This window comes from Capsella rubella, unplaced genomic scaffold (assembly GCF_000375325.1).
Source record: "Capsella rubella cultivar Monte Gargano unplaced genomic scaffold, Caprub1_0 scaffold_7, whole genome shotgun sequence".
In the NCBI taxonomy this organism is placed as follows: Eukaryota; Viridiplantae; Streptophyta; class Magnoliopsida; order Brassicales; family Brassicaceae; genus Capsella; species Capsella rubella.
In genome coordinates, this window is record NW_006238917.1 from 277,154 (window position 1) to 301,571 (window position 24,418).

Here is a 24,418-nt window from a genome sequence, read left to right on the forward strand (position 1 = left end):
TACGTAGTAGGAGTATATATATATATATATATATATATATATATATATAGTCCAGAGCCGAATGAGAAGAGAATGCGGTTCATGAACTCCGCATGATTCTTTGTTCCCCTTTTTTCGAACCGGTCTCGTCATGGAGCTGGGATCTTCTTATATTATTTGTCAGGTTAGTAGAGACCCAATGGTTTTGGTCCTTGTATCATGTTGTTCCCCAAGAACGTGTTTGCTAGAAACAAAAACCACACATCATCAAAGTGTTATTCGTTTTCACCATTCTGTTATGTTTGTTATGAGACTGTGACGGATTCGTATCTTCCTAGTAAGATAACTGTGGGAGGGATACACCCTATTTATATCTTTTATCATTTTCAAATATATCTCTGAAAACTCGATTTCATCTTGTTTATGAATTTTCTTCGAGTCTACTATTAATATTTTTATTTGTTTATTTGTTGTCCTATATCATATCATCAACATTTGCCTTTTAACCACAAATAGTCAAATACTAGTTGATACAAATTAATAATTCAGTTGGAGATGAATTAATCAAAAGGGCCCATATCGTATGATTTGGTTTTGTTTATGTGTTACTAATCTAGTTTCGTATAAGTTATTGAAAATGTTTGTCTTAAGCTGAAATTCAAAATACAACCAACTGAAAACCCAAAGCTCTAGCCAAACATTTAGTAATAAAGGAGTATAATATCCATCCATTGAGAGGGAGCTAGGGGTTTTGAAGTAACAAATGTATGTGTGAGAAGAACGCATGTTGTTTTGAAAATCTAAAAACAACGTTGCGCTGTTTACCTGATGAAGAAGCGAAATATGTGTTGTTTTGCATAAAATGAGAAGACGCGAACCGAACCGGCGTCTTGATTGGTTTGAGGAAAGGAACTCTCTCTCTTGGAAAATTTCCAACCGCCTCTCTTTGGGGAGTTTCTTCTGATTTCTCACATTTCTGTCTTCTTAAATACAAAAGTCAAAATCGGATCATCACCATCGTATCCCCTCACAACCGTTACATACATTATTAGGGTTTTATTTCTGCCTTCGCCTATTCTGTACAATTAATTACTCTGGAAATGTCTTCTCCAATTAGGGCACAGAGGAAGCAGCCGCCGGAGCCGCCGTGTCAGATTTCGCTACTCCCTGATGAAATCGTCGTCGATATCGTCGCCCGTGTCCCGCGATGCTATTATCCTACTCTCTCCCAAGTTTCAAGGCGTTTCCGATCGCTCGTCGCGTCGCCTGAGCTCTACGCGAGACGTTCCTTCTTCGGATGCACAGAACAATGTCTCTATGTCGCAATCTCCAAAGATCAAACCTCTGATATCCATTGGTTTACTCTTTGCCGTAAACCTAACGGACAACAACTCTCCGGCACCACCTCTGATCACCGCTTGGTCCATATCTCCTCTCTCCCTCCCATGTCCTTACATGGAAGCTATGTAGGCCTTGGTTCTAAGATCTTTGTGATGGGTGGATTTTGCAATTGGAAGATCACTTCGAGCGTTTCGCTTATCGATTGTACAACTCACACTGCTCAGTCTCTCCCTGACATGCCCAAAGCCGTTGCCATTTCCGTCACAGAGCTCATTGATCGGAATGTTTATATAATCGGAGGATCAGATACGCTTTCTCCGATGAAATCTCCGTCGAGAAGCATAATGGTGTTCGATACAGATACGGGAAGGTGGGATCTTAAGGCGAGACCAGATTGGGAGCAAGGGAAAAGATGGTTTAGCAGTGTGGCAATGGGAGGTAAGATTTACATGAGGACTTATTACAATACCTTGTTATGATCCCAGTAAAGGTAATTGCGATAAAGACGAGGTTCTGCATTCTAAGGAGTGGTCCAGTTCATGTGTGATAGAGGATGTCTTGTATTACTATGACGTTCGTGGGAACTGTTTGAGAGCTTATGATCCAAAGCAGAGATCTTGGGCAGTGGTCAAAGGTTTGGAAGGATTATTGCCTCAGGCTTGTAAGTGGTCGAAAATTGCGAGTTACAGCAGTGGGAAATTGCTTCTCTTCTTGCAGAAAACAGAGAAAACAGAGATTTGGTGTGCGGAGATTGCAGTGGAAAGACGCTCTGATGGAGAGAGTTGGGGTAAAGTTGAGTGGTGTAATGTTGTGCTTAGTGGGAATTTTCACATTATGGATTGTGTAGCTGTTGTGCTCTGATCTGATGATTCCTTGAAATGAACTTTTGTGCTGCCCTGCTACTTTCTTGTCTGTTTATTAGCTTATGAATGTGCCTCACAACCTCCTTTTGGATTCTTCTGTTTAGCGTAAGTTGGTATGGTATAAAATGCTGTGTTTTATGGGGGCGCTGTTACATTTGAGTCCCCTGCTGCTTCTTCTGTTCTGTTTTAGTGATTCAAAACTTATTTGTGCTCACAAAAACTTGATAGAAGGATCTTAGCATAAAAGGTTGGAGTCAACGACACTTGGCATATACATTCGTATATAGTTGGCCTTTGCAAACGACAGTTTTATTGAAGCATCTTCTTTATTTGTGGATTAGGTAGAAAAATAAAAAAGAAGTTTCTTACTTTGTTGATCATACCCACCTGAAACATTAATTGATCATATGGGAATAATTGGTATCTCTTGAGCCAAAAAAGCATCAAGTATCATGTTACTATTCTCTGAATTGTCGTTGATTCATTTTCTTCTTTTCCGGTTAAACTAATCCTATTTGTAGATAACATTTTTGATTTTTGATTTTTGATTTTTTTATCAACAAGATAACATTTTTGAATGTCTTCAAAGATTATGAGAAAGCCTCGTAATAGTTGATAGATTTCCATAATGATTCAATAATAGTTGCAATTTTAAATGTGTTAACAAGTTATTTTCATATTAAAAATTCAAACATTTATAACAATTTGTAAGGGTAAAAAGAACAGAACGTTGAGGGAGGAAAAATCAATTACAACATTATATGTTTCAAAATCAAAAGACAAACAAAAGACACATCAAGAAAATATACAAAAGATGGCTTCTGCTACAAGAAACCTATAAGCATAGTGTCATTGGCGAAGCAGAAGTTAGGTAATTGTAGGCATGCTTTTTCTCCAACTATGCGATCTCCGGGTTGTCAAGAACGAAGGAGGTGTGAAGGTCAGACCAAACATCTCCTTCATGGCTCTGCCTTGCTCAGCGAACCTCACAAGCTTCGCTACAACATCTGCACTTTCTACAACCTGAGTCATGTCCTTGGGATTGCTCCAGAGCTCATTCACAAGTTGTAACCGCCTACGTTTGGAGTTAACTACAATCCCAAACTTGTGATAGATTCTTCTCCTCTCTTCTTCTGAAAACCTTTTCCCCACAAGCTTGCTCAGCATCTTTCTCTCCCTATGAAGTGCTTTCCGGCTTAACCAAAACCAAACGCCACAGAAAAAAAGATTAGGCCTTGAACAAAACTGCAACCAAAAATGCCAAACGCTATATACAGACGCCAAAAATATCTAACCTTGAGGCCAATGTTAAGGTTTCTCCTCCCAATGCTTGATTTCCCTGAGAGAAGCTATCTTTCATAAACAAAAGTCTTCTTAGCTCTACTCCTATGTAGATTGAGTCCGCCTCATCTCCTTTGAAGAGCAAGTAGAAGTATGTTCTATGCACCAAAGAGATGTTACAGGTTTGCCATAGCTCCAGAATCTCTTGCCGTTGTCTCTCGAATTCTCTGTCCATGGACTCCAGACCTATGTCCCTCCCAATTTTACCAGAACCCTCAGCATTCAAGACCTGATAAACGAAACTTGCAAAATGAATTGTAAACTACAAAGACGAATTGATCAGTATATATATGATTATGAACTTACGTTGCCTTGACGCTTAGCCATTTCCTTAAGCCCTTCAACAAAAGTCCGGATGCTAGTGATACCTCCCTCTTCTCCTAACGGCGTTCTGATGCTCTGAGTCCCAGTGGAATCGCTTCCGCAAGAAGACATAGAATCATTCCTCGACACACTAGAACCAAACTCTAAATCAGGAAACGAAATCTTGTGACTCGCTGGTCTTCCGAGGAAGTCTGTCCTGGGGATTTCAGGCGGAGTGCTTGTGCCCGGCATGGTCTCACTGCGGTTCCAGCTTCTCCCCCTGACGTTCTGGCCTACACTCGTTTCACCATTAGCATCCTCACCACGGCCTAAAACGTTCTCAGGTTCTGCTCTCTCGTCTTTGTTGTTGTTATAGACTGTGACCGATTCCTCAGTCTCAATGCATTGAACTTCTCTGCAGTATTCTTCTGATGGATCTGCTGAACGCCTAGGCAACTCTTCGTCCAGATCGTCGTCGTCAGAGTGAGAATGAACATAAGCTCTTGATACTGACAGGGGTGTCGACATTCCATCTGATATGTAACTCCTTCTGTCTGAATCGACCACGCCTGATGTCTCTGATATTGAACCATCCTCCCATGTGTCTGTGTGGTTGCCGAAATGTGGAGTTCCCGGCTTCGACAGAGCAAAAACAGAAGCTAATTAGCAGAAATGCCATAAAAATCTAAGGCAAAAACGTGATATTTGAGAAAATGTGACAAGAATTGAATTATCTGTTGCATAAAGTGAGATTATGAGAAGAACCAGAAATACCTTTGAGGCCACATTGTGTTCAACCATTCTCATGAAATCTTCAAGCCGGGATTGAGCAAGATCCCTCTGTTTTCTCAACTCAGTGATCTGCTTTTCCATCTGCCCCACAGTTACGAAACCAGCCAATGTCATACCAAACCTGAAAAGGAAATTTATGAAAGCAATTTTTGGGTGTTCACAAATGAGCTAACCTTATGTATCTGAAGATCTTTCTTCTTCACCGTCATTGCACATTCACAGTTTGAGGCAGGTGAGGAGGCAGGGTTTCTCAGTTCGGTCTCGAGCCTCGCAAGCTCACGCTGTAGTTGCTTCAGCAGAGCCTTGTCTGACATAACAACATTGATCCGCGCCTTTGTGGTAACTTCCTTTGCACAGCACGCAAACAAGAGAGTGTTCCTCGTTAGCTCTACATGACTCCTCGCTGGGCTCAGGGTGCAGATGATAGCGGTTCTTGCATTCCCCCCCAAGCATGGCTGTAGAATTCGTGTTAGCTTGGAGTCTCTGAAGTTGATATGCCCTTGTCTTCCCTTACTAGATCAAGTGTAAAAACTCGTAGTTCTTTGGTTAAAAATTAATTACTAAACATGCGAAAGACAGCAATGTACTAAAAAGGATGTATTGTTTACTCACCTAAGTTTACGGATCACCGTTCCAAGAGTCAGCAGACTTCGATTGATATGGCAGCCTTCCTTCAGTCTTGTACCAGCTGACATCGCCTGTGATGCACGCTCGCTTCCCGCTAGATCGATGAAATTCTGCACATAAAGAGCGATGAGCATGGACATGGTAATTAGAGAAACAAAAACTTCAAGATCCAACAGAAAGAAGGGTTGTTTAGCTTTGTAGATGAGAGCATACCACACTCGCCATGAGGGTGGTGGAGTTTTCTTTGCCTAAGAACTCACGACCAGAGCTTTCAACTGTCTGAAAAATTAAGGAGACAATCAAGGGCCAACCAAGAGGGAGAGAAGTTGTATCTTAAATCCAGTGGTAGATAGAATTTAACCAGTCTAATAATTTGATGAGATCTAGAACTTCTGTCATTCAATGCAGTTTCACCAATCTTGCGCTGTGCTGCAAAAATGTAGAAACATGTATGTTACTTTAGAGACAACATTTTCTGAAGAACAATCTGAGTTTCAAACCACGTGCAATACATCATTACTATCATTGGCTACTTGATAGTAATGGAAAGTTTTGTTGAATTTTGAGTTTTACCTTCACAAATAGATAGAAGCTCCTTCAGATGGTTCCAGTCTCGCAGAGTTTCCTCTGTGGCTTTATCAACGATGGTCCCTTTCTAATAAGAAAGGAAAGAAAAAGGAGAGTCAGACAGTTTTACACAGTAAAAGCTCCCGGTAAGGAAAACGACATTCATTTCACCTCAGGATCGTCTCGTAGCCTCAGTGATGTACCATCCGAGCTAAGCAGATCTCGTATGGCCTCATTGTAGATCTCTATAGCTGAAAATTTCACAGCAAACGCCCTTTCTTCATGCTGCAGCGTCCAGATCCAATTAGTAGTGCATAAGAAGAGCAAAGACCAGCATTAACTTTGGAAAAAAACTTATACAATGAGGCCTCTACCTGAAATATATAATCAAATATGTCAGCCACGGCAAACTCTGTAATACCAGTCATGGTGTATGTCTTTCCGCTACTCGTCTGGCCATATGCAAAAATACTACCTGTCAATCATTACAGTCATTGAAGAACTTAGCATAACGTTTCATCAATGTGAGCATCAGCAAAACAATGGGAAAGAATAACTTACAGTTGATTCCTTTGACAACCGACAGGGCGATTTCCTTGGTTCCATCCTCGTAAACTTCTCTGGTGGGACATTCACCTCGGTAGACTTTATCTACCACCAAAAAATAGAAAATAGAAAACGAAATGGGAATCTGAGTCAACAATCAACAAACGGATATGAAAAGTGAGACTCTTTTCAAATAGGAAGCAAAAGTTTTGAATATCAAAGGTCACAGCCAGGTATGAGTTAAGTTGTTAAAAGAGGTTGTGATGCTGTTAAATATCTCATTATGGATTTCAGACTCAGGAGGTTAACTATTAGTTTGGAGTTCCAGTAGCATTATTTCTCTTCTTACCAAATGAATATGCAGAAGGAAAGTTTGAGCCTTCGCGCAAAGTGTTTCTGTACAATATGGTGGTATCATTGATGCATTCCCAATCCGCAGCTTCATTAGCTGCAATCTCTTTCTCGTTTAGAGGCCTCAATCTCACCAGAACCAGAATCTTCTCTTCTCGGGGTGTCTTCTCCATCTCCTTCTGCTCTCTTATATAGCAAGTGCTACCGATTGCTCAGCATTGCTTTGCTTTCAGTGTAACCGTTGTTTTCCTGAAACAGTTCAAACTTAAGACCTCCAAGATTGGTGTCTTTGGATATTTATTGCAGAATAAATGTTCAGGACTGCTGAAAGAAGTTCAGCAGCAGGATACAATTGGGAAGAGACCAAAAGGTCCCTTTATTTTCCAACTAAGAAAACCAGAAAGAGATGGAAAAACTAAAGAAATCTGATCTCACCGAACCAAAACTAAGAGAGTAAAACATGAAACATGCCTAGAAAAAGACAAGCTGCTCTGTTCTGCTGAAGGAGAACACTTTATACATTTCAATGAACCAAACACACAAAATAACAGAAGACTTTGTGTTATTATAATATTAGGTTTATACAAGACAGTTTACTTAGAAGGTGATCTACCTCAACTGCAGAACGGAAAAAAAAAAAAAAGAAAAAAACAAAGATTACCGACTTTATCTGTAATGGTCACCCACTATCCTTGAAGACTAAGTCACGTTTTATCAAAACTAAACCATTGTTTAATCGAATAAGAGGGTAATGAAATGGTCCCACAGACCACACTTCTCTGTCTGATATATATACAAGTGTAGAGGAAACAACAAGTTATCATATATTCTAATTACAATGAAAAGTTACTTGGATTAAAATAAAGATTTAGTTTTGTATTTCATCAACGGAGAGACAAGGTCAGCCACAAATGCGTGTTTTTAAGGTAAACTAAAAGGAGCTTCGAGTTAACTACTAGTCAAAACGCATTGACACTTTTGATTTGCAACAAACCGAGCATTTAAACATCATTACAAAAATGTAACTGAATCTTAATCCAAATTTTCATATATAAAGTGCGTATCGATATTAAAAGGCAACAAAAGAGAAACATGCAAAGAGCTTGTTTACCAAGTGAGATGTCTTCTACCTCAAGGCAATGTGGTTCCAAAAGAACATTGTATCTCAGTCGCACCCGGAAGCTCTGATCTGCAACATCCACTACAGAATTAAGCACCAACACTACTAAGTACTTGCCAACCCACAAATTCTTAACTATTTCAACAATTTTCCACTAATTTATAATGCCACACAAACCCGCAAAAAAAAAAAAGTAGTGAGCAGTAGTAACCCAAGAAAGAAATAGTAAGAAAGAGGATGAAAAATTAGAAAATTTATGCTTTTGGAGAAACTCAAAAGTATAATAATAATCCCAAAAAAGAACAATGTGAAGGGAAGGGAGTTGCCTTAAAATGTCGGAATTGATAGCACAATGAGAAAAAAATGGAGAGAGAGAGACACACACACAGTAGTCACCGGAAAAAAAACAGAAGAGAAGGGAAAGAATGTTCTTATAAATTATTTACACAACCCACTCCACTCCTGCCTAGTACAGTAACAGTAATGGAAATGGTTGTTGTTGTTCGTCTTCTTCTTCTTTATTATTCTCTCTCTCTAAGGAGGGTCGACCCACACTCACTCGTCTCGTCTCGGCATTGATTTGGTCCCCAAAGATATTCTCTCTTTTGTTGTATTCGATTCGCCCCGGGGGGTTGTTTCTCTCTCCTCCATCTGGCTTTGGGGAGTTGACAAATCTACCTAATGACTCTTTTACCCCTTAACCTTTTTTTGTTCATTGATTCGATAACTCCCCTTAAACCGCCAGATGGACCCCCCCCCCTCCCCCCACTTCACTTTATATTATGTTAGGAGCCCATTAGTAACAGGCCTTCTCCTCGGCCCATATGTGCAACATATTTGTGCTCCTTACCCTTCTGTTTTTATTACAAGTAAAAAGCCCAGCAATTGGCAATGATAATATTCACTTACACGTGCTACTGTCGTCTTTTCTTTCTTTTTTTTGTTGGGTTTTTGTTCTCTCCGCATCAAATGTTTTTGACAAGTTTCCATGCAATGTGTTTATCAATGTAGTCTTTTTAAGTATTTTTCTTTTTGGATTTTGCAATTGTTTACATATGAAAAAATTGAATTCTTCGTGGTTTAATTATTAATATGCGTCAAAACTTTAAAAAAAAAAAAATTCCAGATACCAAGTTGTTGCATAATTCTGCTAAAGAAATGTTTATGGGAGAGTGGGAAATAAAATAAAATAAAAACTAACATAATTGTGGAGATCTTTAATTAGTTAAATGAAAAAAAAAAAAAAAAACTGAATATGGAAGGGGAAAAGAAATAAAAACAACTTTAAATGAAGGCCACTAGTAGAGAGAGAGCCTTTTGAGAGTTTGCTTTCAACTACTACTACTACTACTTCTCGACCACCAATTCCTTTTTTTATATGGCTGGTGACATTTGGCCCACCCACCTTTTTGTCTTTTCTTTTTTTTTTCCTCTTGTGGCTCTTATTTTTTTCACTTTTCTTATATCATTTTAGGTCATATTTTTACTCTCTTTTTTTTTTTCCTTTTTATAAGAGTCACAGGTCCTAAATCTACTGATCCTTTAAGACAATTTCAGCTACCGTCACAAAAAGAGAAAGAAAAAAAAAGTGGAAAACAAAGAAAATATCCAACATAAGTAGGAAAAAATCATACATATAAGGTTGTAACTGAATGACAATAGAAGTTATGAGAGAGAGAGAGAGAGTAGTGATTATAACACCTAAAACAAAGGAAACACAAGAGGACGAGTCTGTTTCAGGGAACACACATCATTCACTGAATGACCTTCCAGATGGCATAGAGTCTTTTTCTTTTCTTTTTTTACGATTTAGGGTCCTAATTTTTAGTCGAGATAATATTCTTTTCAAGTCTTATATAATGGCACTTTTCTTTATAATAAAATCTTATTAAGAACTCAAAACCATATCCACTCAAAGATATGGGTGTTGTCAGTATATTTCTCCTAATCATACTACACATTTCTTGTTTTAGGCGCTTTCTATTTTTTCCTTTAATGAATATTTAAAAGACAAAAGAACACTAATGAAATTGCAGAAATTACCCAAAAGTAGTAATTAACAGTTTTGCGCCTAGTCACAGCGAGTGAGAGTAATACATTTACATACTTGTTGTGTTGTGATTACTCTCGGCGCGTGGATTTGGTCGTCTCTTCTGGTCGCTCAAGCTTCTCTCCTCCATCCTTGAAAAGATTTTCTTTAAAAAATTTCCATTCTTTTCTTCTTCCTTTCTTCCTCCTCCTTCTTCTTCCTTGATACCATCGCGTAATCCTACTAACCCTTAAGCTATATACTTTCTCCTTAACTAATCTGAACTGTCTACTTGTTCCCACTTCATTTCTTTCAATCGCCATCTGAGTTCTGGCTAAAGATTTTGACTTGGAGGTGAGATTCATTGTTCCGCATAGAGTGAGAAAAAGACCTCCTAAGATTGAACCAGAAATATGCGAATTTTGTGCGATGCCTGCGAGAACGCAGCCGCTATCGTCTTTTGCGCCGCCGACGAAGCTGCCCTTTGCCGCGCCTGCGATGAAAAAGTAATTTCTTCTTTTCTTTTCTTTTTTCGCTTTCTCTGCATCTGTTGTTGACGGTGCTCTGATTCATGGGTTCGTGAAAGATCGAGTCTTTGTTACTTGTGTCTTGGATTTTCACTTTATTTGGGCATGAGTTGATCGGACTTTGCTCCATAAGCCAATAAAGTGGAGAACTTTTGAGCTAAAGAAATAGATTTTGAGATTTGGTTTCTAGAATCTTAGGCTCTTGACATCAAAATTGTCTTTTGAATTGGAGCGAAGCATATTGATCCGTCAAAAGAATTCAAAACGTTGAAACCTTTTTTTCATCTGGTGTATGGAGCATGTTCAATTGATGAATTACATGGAATTCAAGTATTCTTGTTGCTGCGGTTTCAATGATTCTACTCTGTGATGTACATTGCAGGGAACATTTTGTCTCCAGAGTTTGCATTTTGTATAACTTCTGGAGAAGAATTTTTTTGCGATTAATCCTTACTTCAATTAGATGACTCTAAGGGTAACACTTTACAGTCCTTCTCGAGTCATTGGTTAATCCGTTTCTAATGCAATAGCTCTGAATAGTTTTCAGATATACCATTGTTGTTATCAATAGAAAATGGGTTAATTTGATGTATGATTCAGAAATGTGTGAATTTTTTTACTTCAGGTTCATATGTGCAACAAGCTAGCTAGCCGGCATGTACGTGTTGGTTTAGCTGAACCAAGCAATGCACCATGCTGTGATATATGCGAAAATGCACCTGGTATGATCGGTTTACAGTGAAGTTTCCATACTCATGTTTCCATTGTGTTAGCATATACATATATTAAAAATAAAGATCAGAAATCTAATTCTTCGTTTTTCCGTCTGGCGTTGTGAGAACAGCCTTCTTTTACTGTGAGATAGACGGTAGTTCCCTCTGTCTGCAATGTGACATGGTAGTGCATGTTGGTGGCAAGAGAACACACGGTCGGTTTCTTTTGCTGAGACAGAGAATCGAGGTTTGAAATAACTAATTGTTTCTTTCGTTCGCTCAATACACACAATCATTTTGAGTCCATTTCTTGATTTAATTGTCATCTTGTGTTTACCGTTTCTTGTAGTTTCCAGGGGATAAGCCTAAACCAAACAATACTAGGGACAACATGCAGAACCAAAGAGTCTCAACAAATGCAAATGGTGAAGCTAATGGCAAGACTGATGACGAAATGATTGATCTAAATGCTAATCCGCAAAGAGTACATGAGCCAGCATCAAATAACAATGTATTTGAATCTCTCTATCTAATAATATATATCTCTATAACTTTCCTGATCCGTTTATTGTGTTCTCAATTTGTTTTGTTTCTCAATGAGCAGGGCATTGATGTAAATAACGAGAACAATCACGAGCCTGCAGGTATTGTACCAGTTGGACCCTTCAAACGAGAGTCTGAGAAGTGACAAGGTGAAAGAGAGAGAGATAGACTTTACTCTGATACCAAAAATCAGCTTGAGAAATGATTGTAAAGAGTTTCAAGAACTAGAGATCGTTGCAGTACGCCAGCTTTGTTGTTGTTGAAGAGGGCAAAGGTTTATGTTGTTTGTGCATTATCTTAGTTCAACAGAATTAGCTTAAGGGCTCACATCACAGGAATGTAAGCTAATATCTGAAATTCTGAATATTTTTTTTTCTTTTCTTTCTTTTTAATATAACTATCTGGAATATATGTAAATCCCTATTCCCCTCCCAATGAAGAAAAGTCGAAAAAACTGGCGAATCAAAAATATCAAGCCCATTATCTATGCAAAGGCCCATAAGGCTAAAATAAGCGTTGTATTGTGTCATACTCAATTGTCCATGTTCTCTTGGCTATCGTCTTACTATAATACTTTCTAGTTTCTTCTACTCATCATCTTCTCCTTTGCCAGGCTTGAACTCATGAGCTGGAGCTATACCCTCAAACCAAATGAGCTACAAATTCGGGAAATTTTCAAATACGAAATTGAGACTATTCTTTTAGAATTTCTCTCATGGTCTAGAAAACACAGTTTAAATAGATCAAGATAGAGATAGATAACTTCAATATAATGGAACTTATTGAAAGGAGTAGCTAATGCAAATTCAGCAGAGAAAATAATGATTTGACATGATAATAACAACCAAACGCAAAAACAAATGTGATTAAACATTTGCTTCATCTCTTTTTTTTCACAGCATTATCTCTTCAGTAGGTGTAGCCTTTGACGAACATTCCCTCCTTGGCCTCTTCGGACTCACCTTCTCCGGTGTATTTTCCGAGCTGAGCCAACGAATTCGCCTTGGCACGGGCCAAGAGAGTGGTCTGAGCTGCGTTCACGTTCTCGGGTCTGCCGGCCCATGTTTTCAGGCAAGTGTTCTGCAACGCACGTGCGTAGGAGAAGGACACGTGCCATGGGTTTGGGCCCTGGTTCATTGCGTTCAGGTTGAGTGTTGCCTCCACCTCCGACTGTCCTCCGGACAAGAACTGCAAAAAACAAATAACAAGAGAAATAATATTACTTCTACCTCAAGCCACCAGCAAGATTAGGTTTTGCCTCAGTCAGCACTTTGTTATTGTATTGAATCGGACAATGTTTTTGCGGATTTTTAACTGTGAAGTATCTTTAAAAGAAGGAGAGAACTTGCCATGATTCCGGGGACTGCGGGAGGGACTCTGTTGCGGAGGAGCTTGAGGGTGTAGGAGGAAACTTGTTCAGGAGTAGCTCTGTCTTTACACTCAGCTCCGGGAGTCACCATGCTCGGTTTCAGGAGGATACCTATGCAAGAAGAAAGTGGTAAATTGTTAATTTTCAGACATTACAAGTTGTAACAAGAGACGTACTCTATAACGAATATACCTTCAAACATGACATTGTTTTGAGCAAGGTAGAAGAAAACCTCAGCCCAAACCTTCTCGGCCACGTCGTATGTCCTGTCAATGCCGTGCTCTCCATCCAACAAGATCTCTGGCTCCACAATCGGAACCAAGCCGCTGTCCTGAAAAAACGCAACTTCTGTATAAATAGCTTGAAAGATTCCGCTTAGAACTGTTTCGTGGGGGACAAGTTACATGTTTTACCTGTGAAATGGCAGCGTATCTAGCAAGACCCCAAGCAGCTTCTTTGACGGCCAGAGCAGATGGACCGTTGGGAATGCTCACGACAGTACGCCTAATCAATCAGCAGAGAGGAAACGATCCCTTTAAAATCGAGAGTAGACCATATTTTCGTGTAGGAAATGAAAACAGAAGTGAAAGTAGAATACCATTTGGCAAAACGAGCACCCTGTTGGTAGTAAGCAGCAGTTCGAGAGGATAGACCGTCTAGTCCTTGACACCATGACTCATTGTTGGATCCAACAAGTGGCACCAAACCCTAATTAATAGTCCATAACACGCAACTCAATTTAGATTCCTCGAATTAAGCACCATGCATGTTGGTATACATAGATTCAAACAAGATGCATATAAGTGTTACCTTGTCAACTTTGATACCAGGGACAATGTTCTGCTCGACGAGGACGTCGACCATTTTCTTGCCTTCGGTGGTAGACTGATACAGAGTCTCCTCGAATAGGATTGCGCCGGAGATGTACTGTCCGAGTCCCGGTGCAGAGACGAGCATAGTCCGGAACGCCTGGCGGTTAGCCTCAGTGTTCTCTAGCCCAATTGAGTCCAAACGCTTCCCGCAAGTCGCGTTGGACTCATCCATCGCCAAGATTCCGCGTCCCGGAGACGCAATTGTTTTCTACTCCAACCCAAAATTAAAAGGAATCATATCAAAATATAAACCAGACATCTAATAAATGGTAAAGAGAAACACAAATTCGGTTTGAATCGGTTCTGAAATGAAAAGAAAAAAAAAATAGAAAAAGGAGAAAAACAGAACAAGAGAATTTAGACAATTCCAATAGACAAAAAGTAGAGAAAAGGGACCTTTACGAATCATGCAGATAAAAGAACACGTGGCAAAGAAGAGGAAGTGAACTAACCGCTGTCTTAACAAGCTCATCAGCGTAGGAGGAAGCAGCGCGGACGGTGAGGGAGGTGGCGCGGTTGCGGAGGACGACGGAGGCGGAAGAAGGCTGACGGAAGAGAACGCTTTGGCCCTTGACCCATTCCGATTTGTCCAACACCGGAGATGCCTTGAGGAGTGAGGTTGATGCCATTGGTTTATCTCTTTTCTCTGCCTTTGGTTTTTTTTTCTATTAATTTGAGAGACTCAGAGTGAAAGCTTATGACACCACCTTATCTTGCTCTCTCACCACCTCACTCCCCTCCCCTCTTTTGGATTTTATATTTCTCTTCAGATCAGTTATTTGAGGTTCTTGTGACCTTGCCAATTATATCCTGCCACCTGGACCGTAATCTTGAATTACTCTCCCCAATTCAAGAAAAATTCTACACTTTGATTTCTTTTCTTTTTTTTTTTTCATTTTATTTTTATTTTTACTTCTGCCGAATATGGAATCGATACTCCCCTCGTCGTTACATATTCGCTTGATTTTTGTTTGCTCTATACAGGAAAAAATAGTAAGTACACAAATAGTAACAGATTCTTTTCAGGACATTATTTCTTTGGAGAACTTTTTTTTGATAACTTTATGCTAATGTATTTTAGTAGCATATTACCATGTACACTGTACACACAGTGTATAAATTTTAGGTTTTTTTTTCTCTTAAAATTGTGTATGTCTCTTGTCTTTACTCTACATGTTGTCATGATGATGAGCTCGAGGACAGAAAACATCGGACAAACGCATCGTTTTCGATTTAAAAAACAGTGGCAAAACAGGAACAGCTTATAAAGCTACAAAGATGTTGTTTTGATAAGAAAAGGAAAAATCATGAGGTTCGTATCCGTTCTAATATTTTAAGGGAGAGAGATGACGAGATTATTCATCAGTTTAGCAGAAGTCTAAATCTGACGGCAAAGAGTTCACCATGTCATCATCTACACATCGTTTGATCAAAAAATTGCTAATCAATCACAGACGTATGTTTTCTTCAAGACGCAAGTATTAAAAATAATTTCCCTTTTAGAATTTAGAGCCAAAGATTGCGTCGGAAAGTTACATCCAGAGAGAATGACTTTGTGAGGACGTGATTCCCTGCGGTTTCTTAAGGCTGAGGTTAAGCATGGAGATTTTAAGAGATTGCCTAGTCTACATCAACGGTCGAGAGACACTGCAATCTCATCGCCACCATTGCACAACAGGTGGCCAAGTGGGTCGTGTCAACACCAAATTGACCCTTCGCTCTGCTCTAGGAGGTTTAGAAATCTCAAATCCGGTTTGTGCCGGTTAAGGATTAGTAATGCAAAAGACAGTTTATGATGTCAATTTAAAAACACATGTACTTGAAACCTTCAATCTTTTCACTTAAAAGTTTCTGCAAGAGACAGATCCGAGATCCCAGCTATCAGATCATCGATAACAACTGTATCATCATTCAGTGGCTGTGGAAGGGGCTGTACTGTGGAAGAATCAACGAGGGCCTTCTTCAGCTGCAGCACCAACCCTTCTTCCTCATCACCTTCCCCCACAATCTCCAGATCCCACACCTTGAAAATCTCTTGCTGAGTTACATCGACCGGTTCCTCTGTAACCTTACAATCGTCAGCATCTTCTTGAATGTATGCGTTCATGAAATCATCCTTGAATACTTGAGACGACGATACAGACTCTGGTTCTTCCTCTTCCGCCTCTCCATTGCTCACTGACCCATCTTCTTCTATACTTTCAACACCTCCAAAGTCTTTAGTAGGATCGTCTGCTGGTTCACGGGGTCCATTTTCTGCTATGGACTCTGAAAAATAATGATCTTGTAAGGAATTCTTTGACGGGTCTGATTCAAACGTTATCAAAGATACAATCTCGCTGACTTCTTCATTCGATGAACTATTTTTACTGGTGGCTGAACTATCAGCTTCAGGTTGGTATGTGCGTAGAGCAATTGGCTCGGAATCAGTCATATCCTCGTCTGGAGGCAGGACACTAGTTGTTCTTGTTGAGGAAGGAACAAACATCTCGGGATGGATATCGATGATTTCTGTTAAAGCATCTCTAAAAGTTCCCCAAGTGGTGTGGTCTGACTCATCAGGAAAACTGACGATGCAGGAATCAGCCCAAGCTAAAGACTCAGGAGAAAGATCTTGCTCGTTTTTAACAGAAAGAGAAACCCTTGCGACGTCTTCTCGTTCAGCCATGGCTACAACGAAAAGCACATTCAGATCTTTCATGTTATGATGACAGAGGATGGATTAAGGCAGAAGCATAGATTCTCCCCGATTATCTAGTGAAACCGGGATGGCTAAACAAAATCCCAAATCGAAACTAAGTGAAAGCAGAATACACTAATGTCAATAATTAAGTGTAACAAAAACTACGGTTTCATCGATTACCCAACTACGCGTCTTCTTCACCACCAAAAGTGAAATGCCTGATAACTAAAACTCGAACTCACACGAATTTAAAGATCACAAACGCACATCGGTGACGAATCAAATCAAAGCGTATAAACATCAAATAAGCAAACAGTTTCTTCTGAATACACCTAATTCCATGTATAAGTGCAATGATTAGTGGGTAATTCAATTCACGGTAGTAATTAAGGAAAATGACTAACCTTTATCGATACGAGAATCCCAGAAAACCCTAATTTCGGAAGACTAGAAGAAGAAAACTAATTTTGAATCTCTGACTAAATAAGAAACGACGTTGAGTTGTTGGATATAGCCCAATACGATGACGTTTGGAGAGCCAAGTTGGGTAACTTGTTCTTTTTTCTATTTAGTTAATAGCCCAAACATATTTTTAGATTTACAGAAAAGTCTCGTATTTTTTGTATTTGGACGATGTGATCCAAAAGTAAAGCACACAATCAACAAAAAGTGCATTTATAACACCCCCCCCCCCCTGTTTAACATTCACCGAAGAAAGTCTCATATACTTCAACACTACCTTTGTCATCTTAACATGTAAATATCCCCATATATTGCTACTTTTTTTTTCTTTTGTCTTTCATTATATGAATCACAGTTCAAAAAAAAAAAAAAAAATGTCTTAATAACATGTTAATTCTTTTTGCTAAATCTTAAAAAGGCAGAGTCGTCTAGAATAGGGTTAGCCTTAAAATAAGCCAAGAGACCAACAAATGGTGCATTGATGTAAGTAGTCGGCTCCGTCTCACTTGCGTTTGTCCGACCTCCAATGAATTTGTCATCTATGTCCGGTCCCCCGATGACCGCACCAACTAAAATGTTGGGGTCTGGATTTGGCGATGCAAAAACATTCCATCCTTCTAAGCATTTGATGGCTGTGGGATGAGTCATCACAGACGGTGAGGACGCACCGCGGTGATGGATTTGTCGCGGATATCGATAGCCGTACCCGATCATGTATGACATGTTAATTGGATTATCTCCCAAAATGTAATCCACCTACATTATGAAATACAAAACTCGTGAACATTATCAAGACAGACTCTAGCATTATATGTGTATTAATTATATGGACTAACTTACTTGTCGTTTGGCCAAGCGACGGAGAGAATCCGGTTGGAACATGAGACTACCACAGTGGAGCTGTTGAGAGGATTTAGAGAGGTCATTGGCGTAGGTGAGGAGGAGAAAAGACAATGCGACGGTGTTTTGAAGCTGGCTGCTTCCGGGTTTGTAAAGAAGGCCACCGGGAGAGTAACTCATATGTGCACCGGGACTTTCCAGAAAAAACGAACACATCAATTTTTCCGCTGTATCCTTATACGGTGCAATCACAGCCACATCCTTTTCAAATACTTCCTATATCGACACCAAGTAGCACAGACGGTTAGATTAAAATTTGAATTACGATCCTTAGTTTTTATTTTTGTACTTAGGAATATAATCTCGTCAGTTCAAAATCATATGTATATATAGAGAATTGGATATATCCAACCTTTGCAACGAGAACATTGACGCCTCCAACTTTGTTATCCCATCCAAACTCAAAGTAATTGGAATCTGCGCTAAAAGATTGACGATTGTCCACTAAGTATTTAAGGTAAGAATCTTTGCCAGTGGCTCTTCTCAGCCATGCAGCTCCCCACAATAGCTCATCCTAAATGAAAACAACATGGTTATCGTTTATATTGAAAAAACAATCTATACCGATTTGATTTTTTACATATAAGATATTAATTCGAGAATGATTTTGAGATTACCTCATATCCGTTTACACTACAATAAAATGGGCAGACGGCAAGTTTAGTGGCAGGGTTACTGGTATAAGAACCTCGATGTGAATCTGCGTACTCAAAAGTTTTTAAAGCGTTGTCGAGCAATATTTTAGAATATATTGGATCAAATCGTTTGAATGCGATTGAGGCTGCTGCCAACGCAGCTGTGATTTCTCCCGCTAGATCAGAGGCTGGGCTCGGTGCTTCCACTGCGTAAGCCGTACGTGGTGTGTCCATATCCTCTGGTCTCTCCCAACACTGATGATCCGGTGTTGCTTCACCTACCTAAAATATCATTACAAAACATATAAACAACTACATTAGAAAGCTAACATCTAAAGTAAAATGCGATTAGGGAGTTGTGACATCAGAAAATATAATAGGTTATAGTCATTAGTCACCGTACTTGGACGAAGATGCGATTAGGGAGTTGCGAAACAGTCTTAAGGAGATAATCAGTGCCCCACCGGAGAGCAATGAGGTTGTCCCGGAGATCAGCCGGAGACATGTAACTACCGAAGTCGACAGCGCTCCACGCAAGCATCGTAGCCGTAAAAGCCATCGGGAAGTGGAACTTAATGTTGTCTCCAGCGTCGTAGTAACCACCAACGAGGTCGGCATTGAGGTTCTTGCCGTCGTTGAGTGCGGAGTTACGACGCCACGTCATCCTTTGATTTCTTGGAAGATAACCAGAGCGTTGACCTTCGAAGAAGAGGATTGACTTCGTGAGAGCATCGGCGTAGTTGTGAGAGATCGTCGTTGGTAAGAGGACGAGGAGGAGAACTACTATGGAAGAGCAGATCGATGTCTTCATTGTTTTTTTTTTCAGTTAGGGTTTATGATCAGAGATGGCTGAATGCCACGATGCATATATATACTAATATACTAATATACAATACCGGTTTCATTCCATCTTTCTATGGAAACTTTCTTGCATGTTTTGAATTTTTTGTATATTTTTATATGGAAACTTTCCTAACCAATGACTTATCATTAAAAATTAACATTTTTTTGTTCTTTATTAATTCCCTTTTTTCATAGTTTAATTGATATATTGGTGAGAGTTTTTTTTTTTACAATGTTAATCTCCCAGTGGAACTTGAGTGGTTCTATAGAACATCATATACATCGGACACAGGGTTGCTATGATCGAATACCCAAGCAGAGCATATGATGTGATTAGGTCTTGGTTTGTGCTATGAGATGCTTAAGAGAATAATGGGTTTTTTTTGTCACCCTTCTCCTTCAGAACAATATCGGTGGTATTCAAGTTCTTCATCAGGACTGTTGGGTCGATGTAACGCCTCTTCCGGGTGGTTCTCGTCTTCAACGTGGTAGTTTTTTTGCAGGAAAGTCCATTGATCCACTCTTTCAACTCTAGACTGCTCTGTTTTTTTTTCTTTTTAAGAGTCTGAGATACCTTTAATGATCTTGACAGCTAATAATAACGAATGACAAGTGCATCAGCGCTGAGCATATATAGTGTGCTTGGTAACATGGCAGCTAAATCGAGGATATCAGTAGCAAGCTTTTTCAGTACAAATATGCTTCCGATCCGGATTCAATTGTTCGCAGTTTTTCTTTACTCAAATGAAATTAGCCATTCAAGAAAGATTTGTAATATACAAAGTTTTCTCGAAGAGATACATCAAGGAGTTGAAAGATTTCATGGTTAAGAAAACTTACTTCACTTGTGACGCCTACAAGAGATGTGCATGTCTACTAGAGAGACTCTTTTGCCTGCTACATTGCTCCTGATCCTCTAGAAGTATTGTTTGTTATTAAATAAAACGTTTATTCATGCTATTCTCAAAATGGATGAGTCGAATAATGTTTTTTTAATATTAATATTGTTTTAAATACCCCGTTTATGTATTTAGTTCGGCTTATATTAAAAGTTTTGAAATTTAAAATTTGAGAATATTTTAAATTGTAAAATTATATTAAAAATGGTTTAAAGGAGATCTAAATCCTGTATATATATGAAGAATCTCACGCATATTATATGTCTGTCTGAGATGCATACTTATAATTCCATCAATAATATATATGTACGTACGTTTGCATTTTTCATATATGATATTACAAATTTGGAAAAGAAACGAAAATCAAGCGAAGTTAGGGTTGCTTTTAAAGTAGGCAAAGACACCAACAAAAGGTGCATTGATGTACGTTGTGGGTTCCGTCTCTTCAGCATGATCCCGACCTCCAATAAATTTATCATCTTCTTCGGGTCCGCCAATCACCGCTCCTATAAGAATGTTGGGGTTTGGATTGGGTGAATGGAAGATACTCCATCCTGGTAAGCACCCGATGGCATTTGGATGAACGGTGACAGACGGTATAGACGAGCCACGGTGGTGGATCTCTCGCGGGTACTGCTCACCGTACCCAACCATGTATGACAACTTCATTGGATTATCTCCCAAAACATAGTCTACCTACAATTTTATAAGAGAAATATATATACAAAATTACAAACCAATGTTTATTAATTAGATTGACAATTTATTGCTTTGATCGGTAATAAAGATGAAAATTTGAATGTACCTGTCTTTTGACAATGCGGCGAAGAGAGTCTGGTTGAAACTTGAGGTTACCACAGCTGAGTTGCTGAGAGGAACTAGAGAGGTAATCTGCATAGGTAAGGAGGAGGAAAGATAGTGCAGCTGTGTTCTGGAGTTGGGTGCCTCCATGCTTGTAAAGGAGACCGCCGGGAGTGTAACTCATGTGTGGACCGGTGGTTTCCGGCAAAAATGCGCACATCATTTTCTCTGCCGTATCTTTATATGCTGCCAACGCAGACACATTCTTCTGAAATACTTCCTGTTAACCATATTGATTTAGAAGTACACATTAGACATTAGTTTTTTAACTAGTTCTAATTTTTGAAAAAAAAAAAAAAAAAAAAAAAGAAGAAGTAGAAGATAACCACGAGAATTAACAGATTTCTTGAGAAAAATTACCCTTTGTAAGCATAATAGTATGTTAACGTGTATAATTTATATGGTCATATATGTATTACAATTTACGATTATGAGTATATCGTATTTTTATAATTTCAATTGAAGATTGTATAGAAAATTGGAAATTTGGACCAAACCTTGCCAATTAGAACATTAACACCCCCGACTTTGTTGTCCCAGCCAAACTCCAAGTAATTGAAATCTGCACCAAAAGCTTGACGATTGTTCACTAAGTATGTCAGGTAATAATCTATGCCTGTTGCTCTTCTTAGCCACGCAGCTCCCCATAGCAACTCATCCTGTATATATGAAACCAAACCATGATTTTGTATGAAATTAAAACCAACTAAATTTGATTGTATACAGTACTCAGAAAAAACCTTATATCCATTAACACTACAGTAAAAAGGGCAAGCGGCTTGGCGTACTGCCGGATTATCGGTATAAGAACCGCGATGAGAATCTGCGTACTGAAACGTTTGTATGGCTTTATCGAGTAATATTTTGGAATATGTTGGATTTGCTTGTTTGAATGCAATCGAAGCCGCTGCTAAAGCTGCTGTGATTTCTCCCGCTAAATCGGAAGCTGGAAGTGGTGCGTCTAAGGCGAAAGCGGTTCGTGGCGTGTCCATATCTTCCGGTCTTTCCCAACAATTATGGTCCGGTTGTGCTTCACCTACCTATACCATATCATCCTCATGTTGTTAGTGTGTACGCATAAATATATAATCACCGATATTTTTTCCATTTCAATCCATATGATCTCGTAAAAAAAGATTTATATCTACATAAGAAGAAACTAATCAACAGAAATTGATTACTTCTTCTTAGAGAATATATTCAAATTGGTCCTGTCGTAATCAAATATCAACATATATATACTATGAACCTTGAAGTTTTATAATTTCCTTCCGACAGTATAATAACCGTAATAAAGATTCTTGATAAAATCGTTTATAGTATTCAAGATATATGTATAAATAAACATACTATCAAAAAAAAAGAGATACTATCTAAATTTTTAAATAAGTATGAGTAAAATGAAAAAAATGGTGAAAATCAAATTTTTGATAACGGTGTGTATTGGTGAATATTATAGAAATATCTTTTACTATAACTGTTACGTGCGTCCATAGAGGGTGGATATCAAGTGCATCATTACTGTAAACAAAACGACGGCGTGTTAGGAGTTGATACGTACGTGGACGAAAATGCGATTAGGGAGTTGTGAAACGGTCTTGAGGAGATAATCGGTGGCCCACTTGAGAGCTACGAGGTTATGTCCGAAATCATTCGGAGACATGTAACTCCCGAAGTCAATAGAACTCCAAGCAAGCATCGTGGCCGTAAATGCCATCGGGAAATGAAACTTAACGTTGTCTCCGGCGTCGTAGTAACCACCAACGAGGTCGGTATTTAGGTTTCTGCCGTCGTTGAGTGCGGAGTCACCTCGCCACGCCATCCTTTGTTGTTTTGGAAGACGACCAGAGCGTTGACCTTCGAAAAAGAGGATTGACTTTCTAAGAGCGTCGGAGTAGTCGTGAGGGATCGCCGTTGGTAGACTGACAATGACAAGTATGAAAACCGTTACAAAGTAAATCGATGGTTTCATTTTTTTCTAAAATATTAATTAGGACTTGGTGAGATTTTGTTGTTTTTGCATTTAGTTTTGGGCCTTTAGGGTTCATATTTATAGACACATGTTGGGAGGCTCCCACTTCTGGTCTTTACGTATACGTATTTTGGGTAATTTGGTAAGTAATACGACGTATTGGTTTGTTAAGTATCCATGCATGTTCTATCAAAAAAAAGATTAGTCATGATACTTTTCTAGTTTTTTTTGTTTTTTGTTTTTTGCTTTCTTTCACCTCGAATCCTCTGGTGAATTTTCAAGAAACTAATTTAGCTATAAAATTTAGATCAATATCTTAGAATTTATTATTTTTAACAGAGATGATATTTTTCTTTCTAATTCAAATGCATTTAACATAAGTGTATTCTAGTATATAGTAATATTTATATTAAAAAAAAAATATTTGGGTAGATTTAATCATCTGATTTTTATAGTGCCAATTGAGGTAGAAAATTCCAATTTTATTTTTCTGTATATATGTAGTAATAACTATATGTATAGAAGTTCTCTGTATATTTTGCCAATAAGTGCAACGACAAACAAATAAAAAATATTTAATTTAGATGACTCATCATTTCATCAGCTAAGTAATTTTTAATGAATTATTAATTTACAGACATAATAAATAAATGTGAGGGTACAAAGAATAAGGGAATGAAGTCTGAATATTTTTGTTGAACTGGATGAGGTGCAAAAATAAGAAACGTTGGCAATGAGTACATGAAATTTTACCACGTACACTAACGTTAGATTAGTCATTAGTGGAATGGCTTTTAATGCCTAAACCATGAATCAACAGAAATATTTTGTTATTATTTATAAATTAGGTCAGATATGAAAACCCGATTTCGTTTTCATATAGAAGAGTTAAGTAATTAGCAAAAGCTCCGTTTTATACTATCTGGTTTGTTCTGCTCCATATCGGGTTATTTTATTTCTCTACACAATGTCTACCTCGTTCTGCTCCTTTTTTTTTTTTTTGTATGATTATTTTTTATAGAAACCAAATATTTGTTCGTTTATATCATATCACATCATCTTTCCGTGTAGCTTCCACAATTTTCGCGTTATAATTTATTTCCAAAATATTTTAGTTTCGCACATATCCAAACCCAGACAAGTTCTTTTACAACTGAATATACTCAAAATAGTATTAATTGTGTATATTACATTAATTAGTATCTGTGACCAACCGCTATTATTAGGTTTAGTTGAAGGGTAGTTTTCGATTATTTCTTTCTGCTATTTTTTAGATTTGT

The 24,418-nt window shown here is 38.5% G+C and overlaps 7 protein-coding genes across 10 annotated transcripts; 2 read left to right on the top strand and 5 right to left on the bottom strand.

Annotated features, from left to right (window-relative positions):
* Positions 1-906: 906 nt before the first annotated feature.
* LOC17877581 (F-box/kelch-repeat protein At4g38940) lies at positions 907-2,331 on the top strand. The gene is given in 2 exon segments (XM_023779006.1): positions 907-1,795; positions 1,797-2,331. Coding segments are annotated over 2 exon segments (1,101 nt in total). The 5' UTR covers positions 907-1,079; the 3' UTR covers positions 2,182-2,331.
* A 529-nt stretch (positions 2,332-2,860) lies between these two features.
* LOC17879650 (kinesin-like protein KIN-7F) lies at positions 2,861-7,903 on the bottom strand. Of its 3 annotated transcripts, none has more exons than XM_023779511.1 (14): positions 7,841-7,903; positions 6,709-6,959; positions 6,375-6,464; positions 6,188-6,288; positions 5,985-6,098; positions 5,820-5,901; positions 5,608-5,675; positions 5,460-5,525; positions 5,232-5,356; positions 4,793-5,132; positions 4,602-4,700; positions 3,831-4,463; positions 3,479-3,753; positions 2,861-3,378 (listed from the first exon to the last, which is right to left on the bottom strand). In XM_023779511.1, exons 2-14 carry the CDS (start codon positions 6,881-6,883, stop codon positions 3,051-3,053), a joined length of 2,496 nt encoding a protein of 831 aa, XP_023635279.1. In that variant the 5' UTR covers positions 6,884-6,959; positions 7,841-7,903; the 3' UTR covers positions 2,861-3,050. The 3 variants fall into 3 exon arrangements, with proteins under 3 accessions (XP_023635279.1, XP_023635278.1, XP_023635280.1); XM_023779510.1 differs by having other exon boundaries at positions 7,822-7,903; XM_023779512.1 differs by lacking the exon at positions 7,841-7,903 and adding an exon at positions 7,146-7,199.
* Positions 7,904-9,917: 2,014 nt separating this feature from the next.
* On the top strand, positions 9,918-12,096 carry LOC17880978 (B-box zinc finger protein 19). 2 transcript variants are annotated; one of them, XM_006284539.2, is made up of 6 exons: positions 10,284-10,365; positions 10,769-10,861; positions 11,012-11,108; positions 11,231-11,346; positions 11,449-11,610; positions 11,704-12,096. In XM_006284539.2, exons 2-6 carry the CDS (start codon positions 10,850-10,852, stop codon positions 11,785-11,787), a joined length of 471 nt encoding a protein of 156 aa, XP_006284601.1. In that variant the 5' UTR covers positions 10,284-10,365; positions 10,769-10,849; the 3' UTR covers positions 11,788-12,096. The 2 variants fall into 2 exon arrangements, with proteins under 2 accessions (XP_006284600.1, XP_006284601.1); XM_006284538.2 differs by lacking the exon at positions 10,769-10,861 and having other exon boundaries at positions 9,918-10,365.
* A 285-nt stretch (positions 12,097-12,381) lies between these two features.
* Positions 12,382-14,616, bottom strand: LOC17879380 (fructose-bisphosphate aldolase 2, chloroplastic). The gene is made up of 7 exons (XM_006283799.2): positions 14,336-14,616; positions 13,822-14,091; positions 13,610-13,719; positions 13,425-13,515; positions 13,204-13,342; positions 12,992-13,122; positions 12,382-12,830 (listed from the first exon to the last, which is right to left on the bottom strand). Exons 1-7 carry the CDS (start codon positions 14,510-14,512, stop codon positions 12,552-12,554), a joined length of 1,197 nt encoding a protein of 398 aa, XP_006283861.1. The 5' UTR covers positions 14,513-14,616; the 3' UTR covers positions 12,382-12,551.
* Positions 14,617-15,622: 1,006 nt separating this feature from the next.
* On the bottom strand, positions 15,623-17,033 carry LOC17879499. Its single transcript, XM_006284233.2, has 2 exons — positions 16,971-17,033; positions 15,623-16,553 (listed from the first exon to the last, which is right to left on the bottom strand). The coding sequence occupies exon 2, from the start codon at positions 16,549-16,551 to the stop codon at positions 15,721-15,723; it is 831 nt and encodes a 276-aa protein (XP_006284295.1). The 5' UTR covers positions 16,552-16,553; positions 16,971-17,033; the 3' UTR covers positions 15,623-15,720.
* An 826-nt stretch (positions 17,034-17,859) lies between these two features.
* Positions 17,860-19,374, bottom strand: LOC17880747 (endoglucanase 22). The gene is made up of 4 exons (XM_023779594.1): positions 18,967-19,374; positions 18,546-18,845; positions 18,281-18,442; positions 17,860-18,144 (listed from the first exon to the last, which is right to left on the bottom strand). The coding sequence occupies exons 1-4, from the start codon at positions 19,372-19,374 to the stop codon at positions 17,860-17,862; spliced, it is 1,155 nt and encodes a 384-aa protein (XP_023635362.1).
* A 1,200-nt stretch (positions 19,375-20,574) lies between these two features.
* Positions 20,575-23,187, bottom strand: LOC17879030 (endoglucanase 23). Its single transcript, XM_006285236.2, has 5 exons — positions 22,728-23,187; positions 21,907-22,206; positions 21,664-21,825; positions 21,111-21,386; positions 20,575-21,001 (listed from the first exon to the last, which is right to left on the bottom strand). The coding sequence occupies exons 1-5, from the start codon at positions 23,136-23,138 to the stop codon at positions 20,669-20,671; spliced, it is 1,482 nt and encodes a 493-aa protein (XP_006285298.1). The 5' UTR covers positions 23,139-23,187; the 3' UTR covers positions 20,575-20,668.
* Between the last annotated feature and the right edge of the window lie 1,231 nt (positions 23,188-24,418).

Coding starts and splice junctions, on each gene's coding strand:
- LOC17880747 (XM_023779594.1), bottom strand. CDS start 19,374: ATGAAGACATCGATCTGCTCTTCCATAGTAGTTCTCCTCCTCGTCCTC. Junction 18,846..18,966: donor CTAATCGCATCTTCGTCCAA/GTACGGTGACTA, acceptor ATGATATTTTAG/GTAGGTGAAGCAACACCGGA. Junction 18,443..18,545: donor GTAGTGTAAACGGATATGAG/GTAATCTCAAAA, acceptor GTTTTCATTTAG/GATGAGCTATTGTGGGGAGC.
- LOC17879380 (XM_006283799.2), bottom strand. CDS start 14,512: ATGGCATCAACCTCACTCCTCAAGGCATCTCCGGTGTTGGACAAATCG. Junction 13,720..13,821: donor CTGGTATCAAAGTTGACAAG/GTAACACTTATA, acceptor ACTATTAATTAG/GGTTTGGTGCCACTTGTTGG. Junction 13,516..13,609: donor GGTGCTCGTTTTGCCAAATG/GTATTCTACTTT, acceptor CTGATTGATTAG/GCGTACTGTCGTGAGCATTC.
- LOC17879499 (XM_006284233.2), bottom strand. CDS start 16,551: ATGGCTGAACGAGAAGACGTCGCAAGGGTTTCTCTTTCTGTTAAAAAC.
- LOC17879030 (XM_006285236.2), bottom strand. CDS start 23,138: ATGAAACCATCGATTTACTTTGTAACGGTTTTCATACTTGTCATTGTC. Junction 22,207..22,727: donor CTAATCGCATTTTCGTCCAC/GTACGTATCAAC, acceptor GATATGGTATAG/GTAGGTGAAGCACAACCGGA. Junction 21,826..21,906: donor GTAGTGTTAATGGATATAAG/GTTTTTTCTGAG, acceptor TCATATATACAG/GATGAGTTGCTATGGGGAGC.
- LOC17879650 (XM_023779511.1), bottom strand. CDS start 6,883: ATGGAGAAGACACCCCGAGAAGAGAAGATTCTGGTTCTGGTGAGATTG. Junction 6,465..6,708: donor TCCTTCTGCATATTCATTTG/GTAAGAAGAGAA, acceptor TTTTGGTGGTAG/ATAAAGTCTACCGAGGTGAA. Junction 5,526..5,607: donor CTCATCAAATTATTAGACTG/GTTAAATTCTAT, acceptor TTAATTTTTCAG/ACAGTTGAAAGCTCTGGTCG.
- LOC17880978 (XM_006284538.2), top strand. CDS start 10,273: ATGCGAATTTTGTGCGATGCCTGCGAGAACGCAGCCGCTATCGTCTTT. Junction 10,366..11,011: donor GCCGCGCCTGCGATGAAAAA/GTAATTTCTTCT, acceptor TTTTTACTTCAG/GTTCATATGTGCAACAAGCT. Junction 11,109..11,230: donor TATATGCGAAAATGCACCTG/GTATGATCGGTT, acceptor TTGTGAGAACAG/CCTTCTTTTACTGTGAGATA.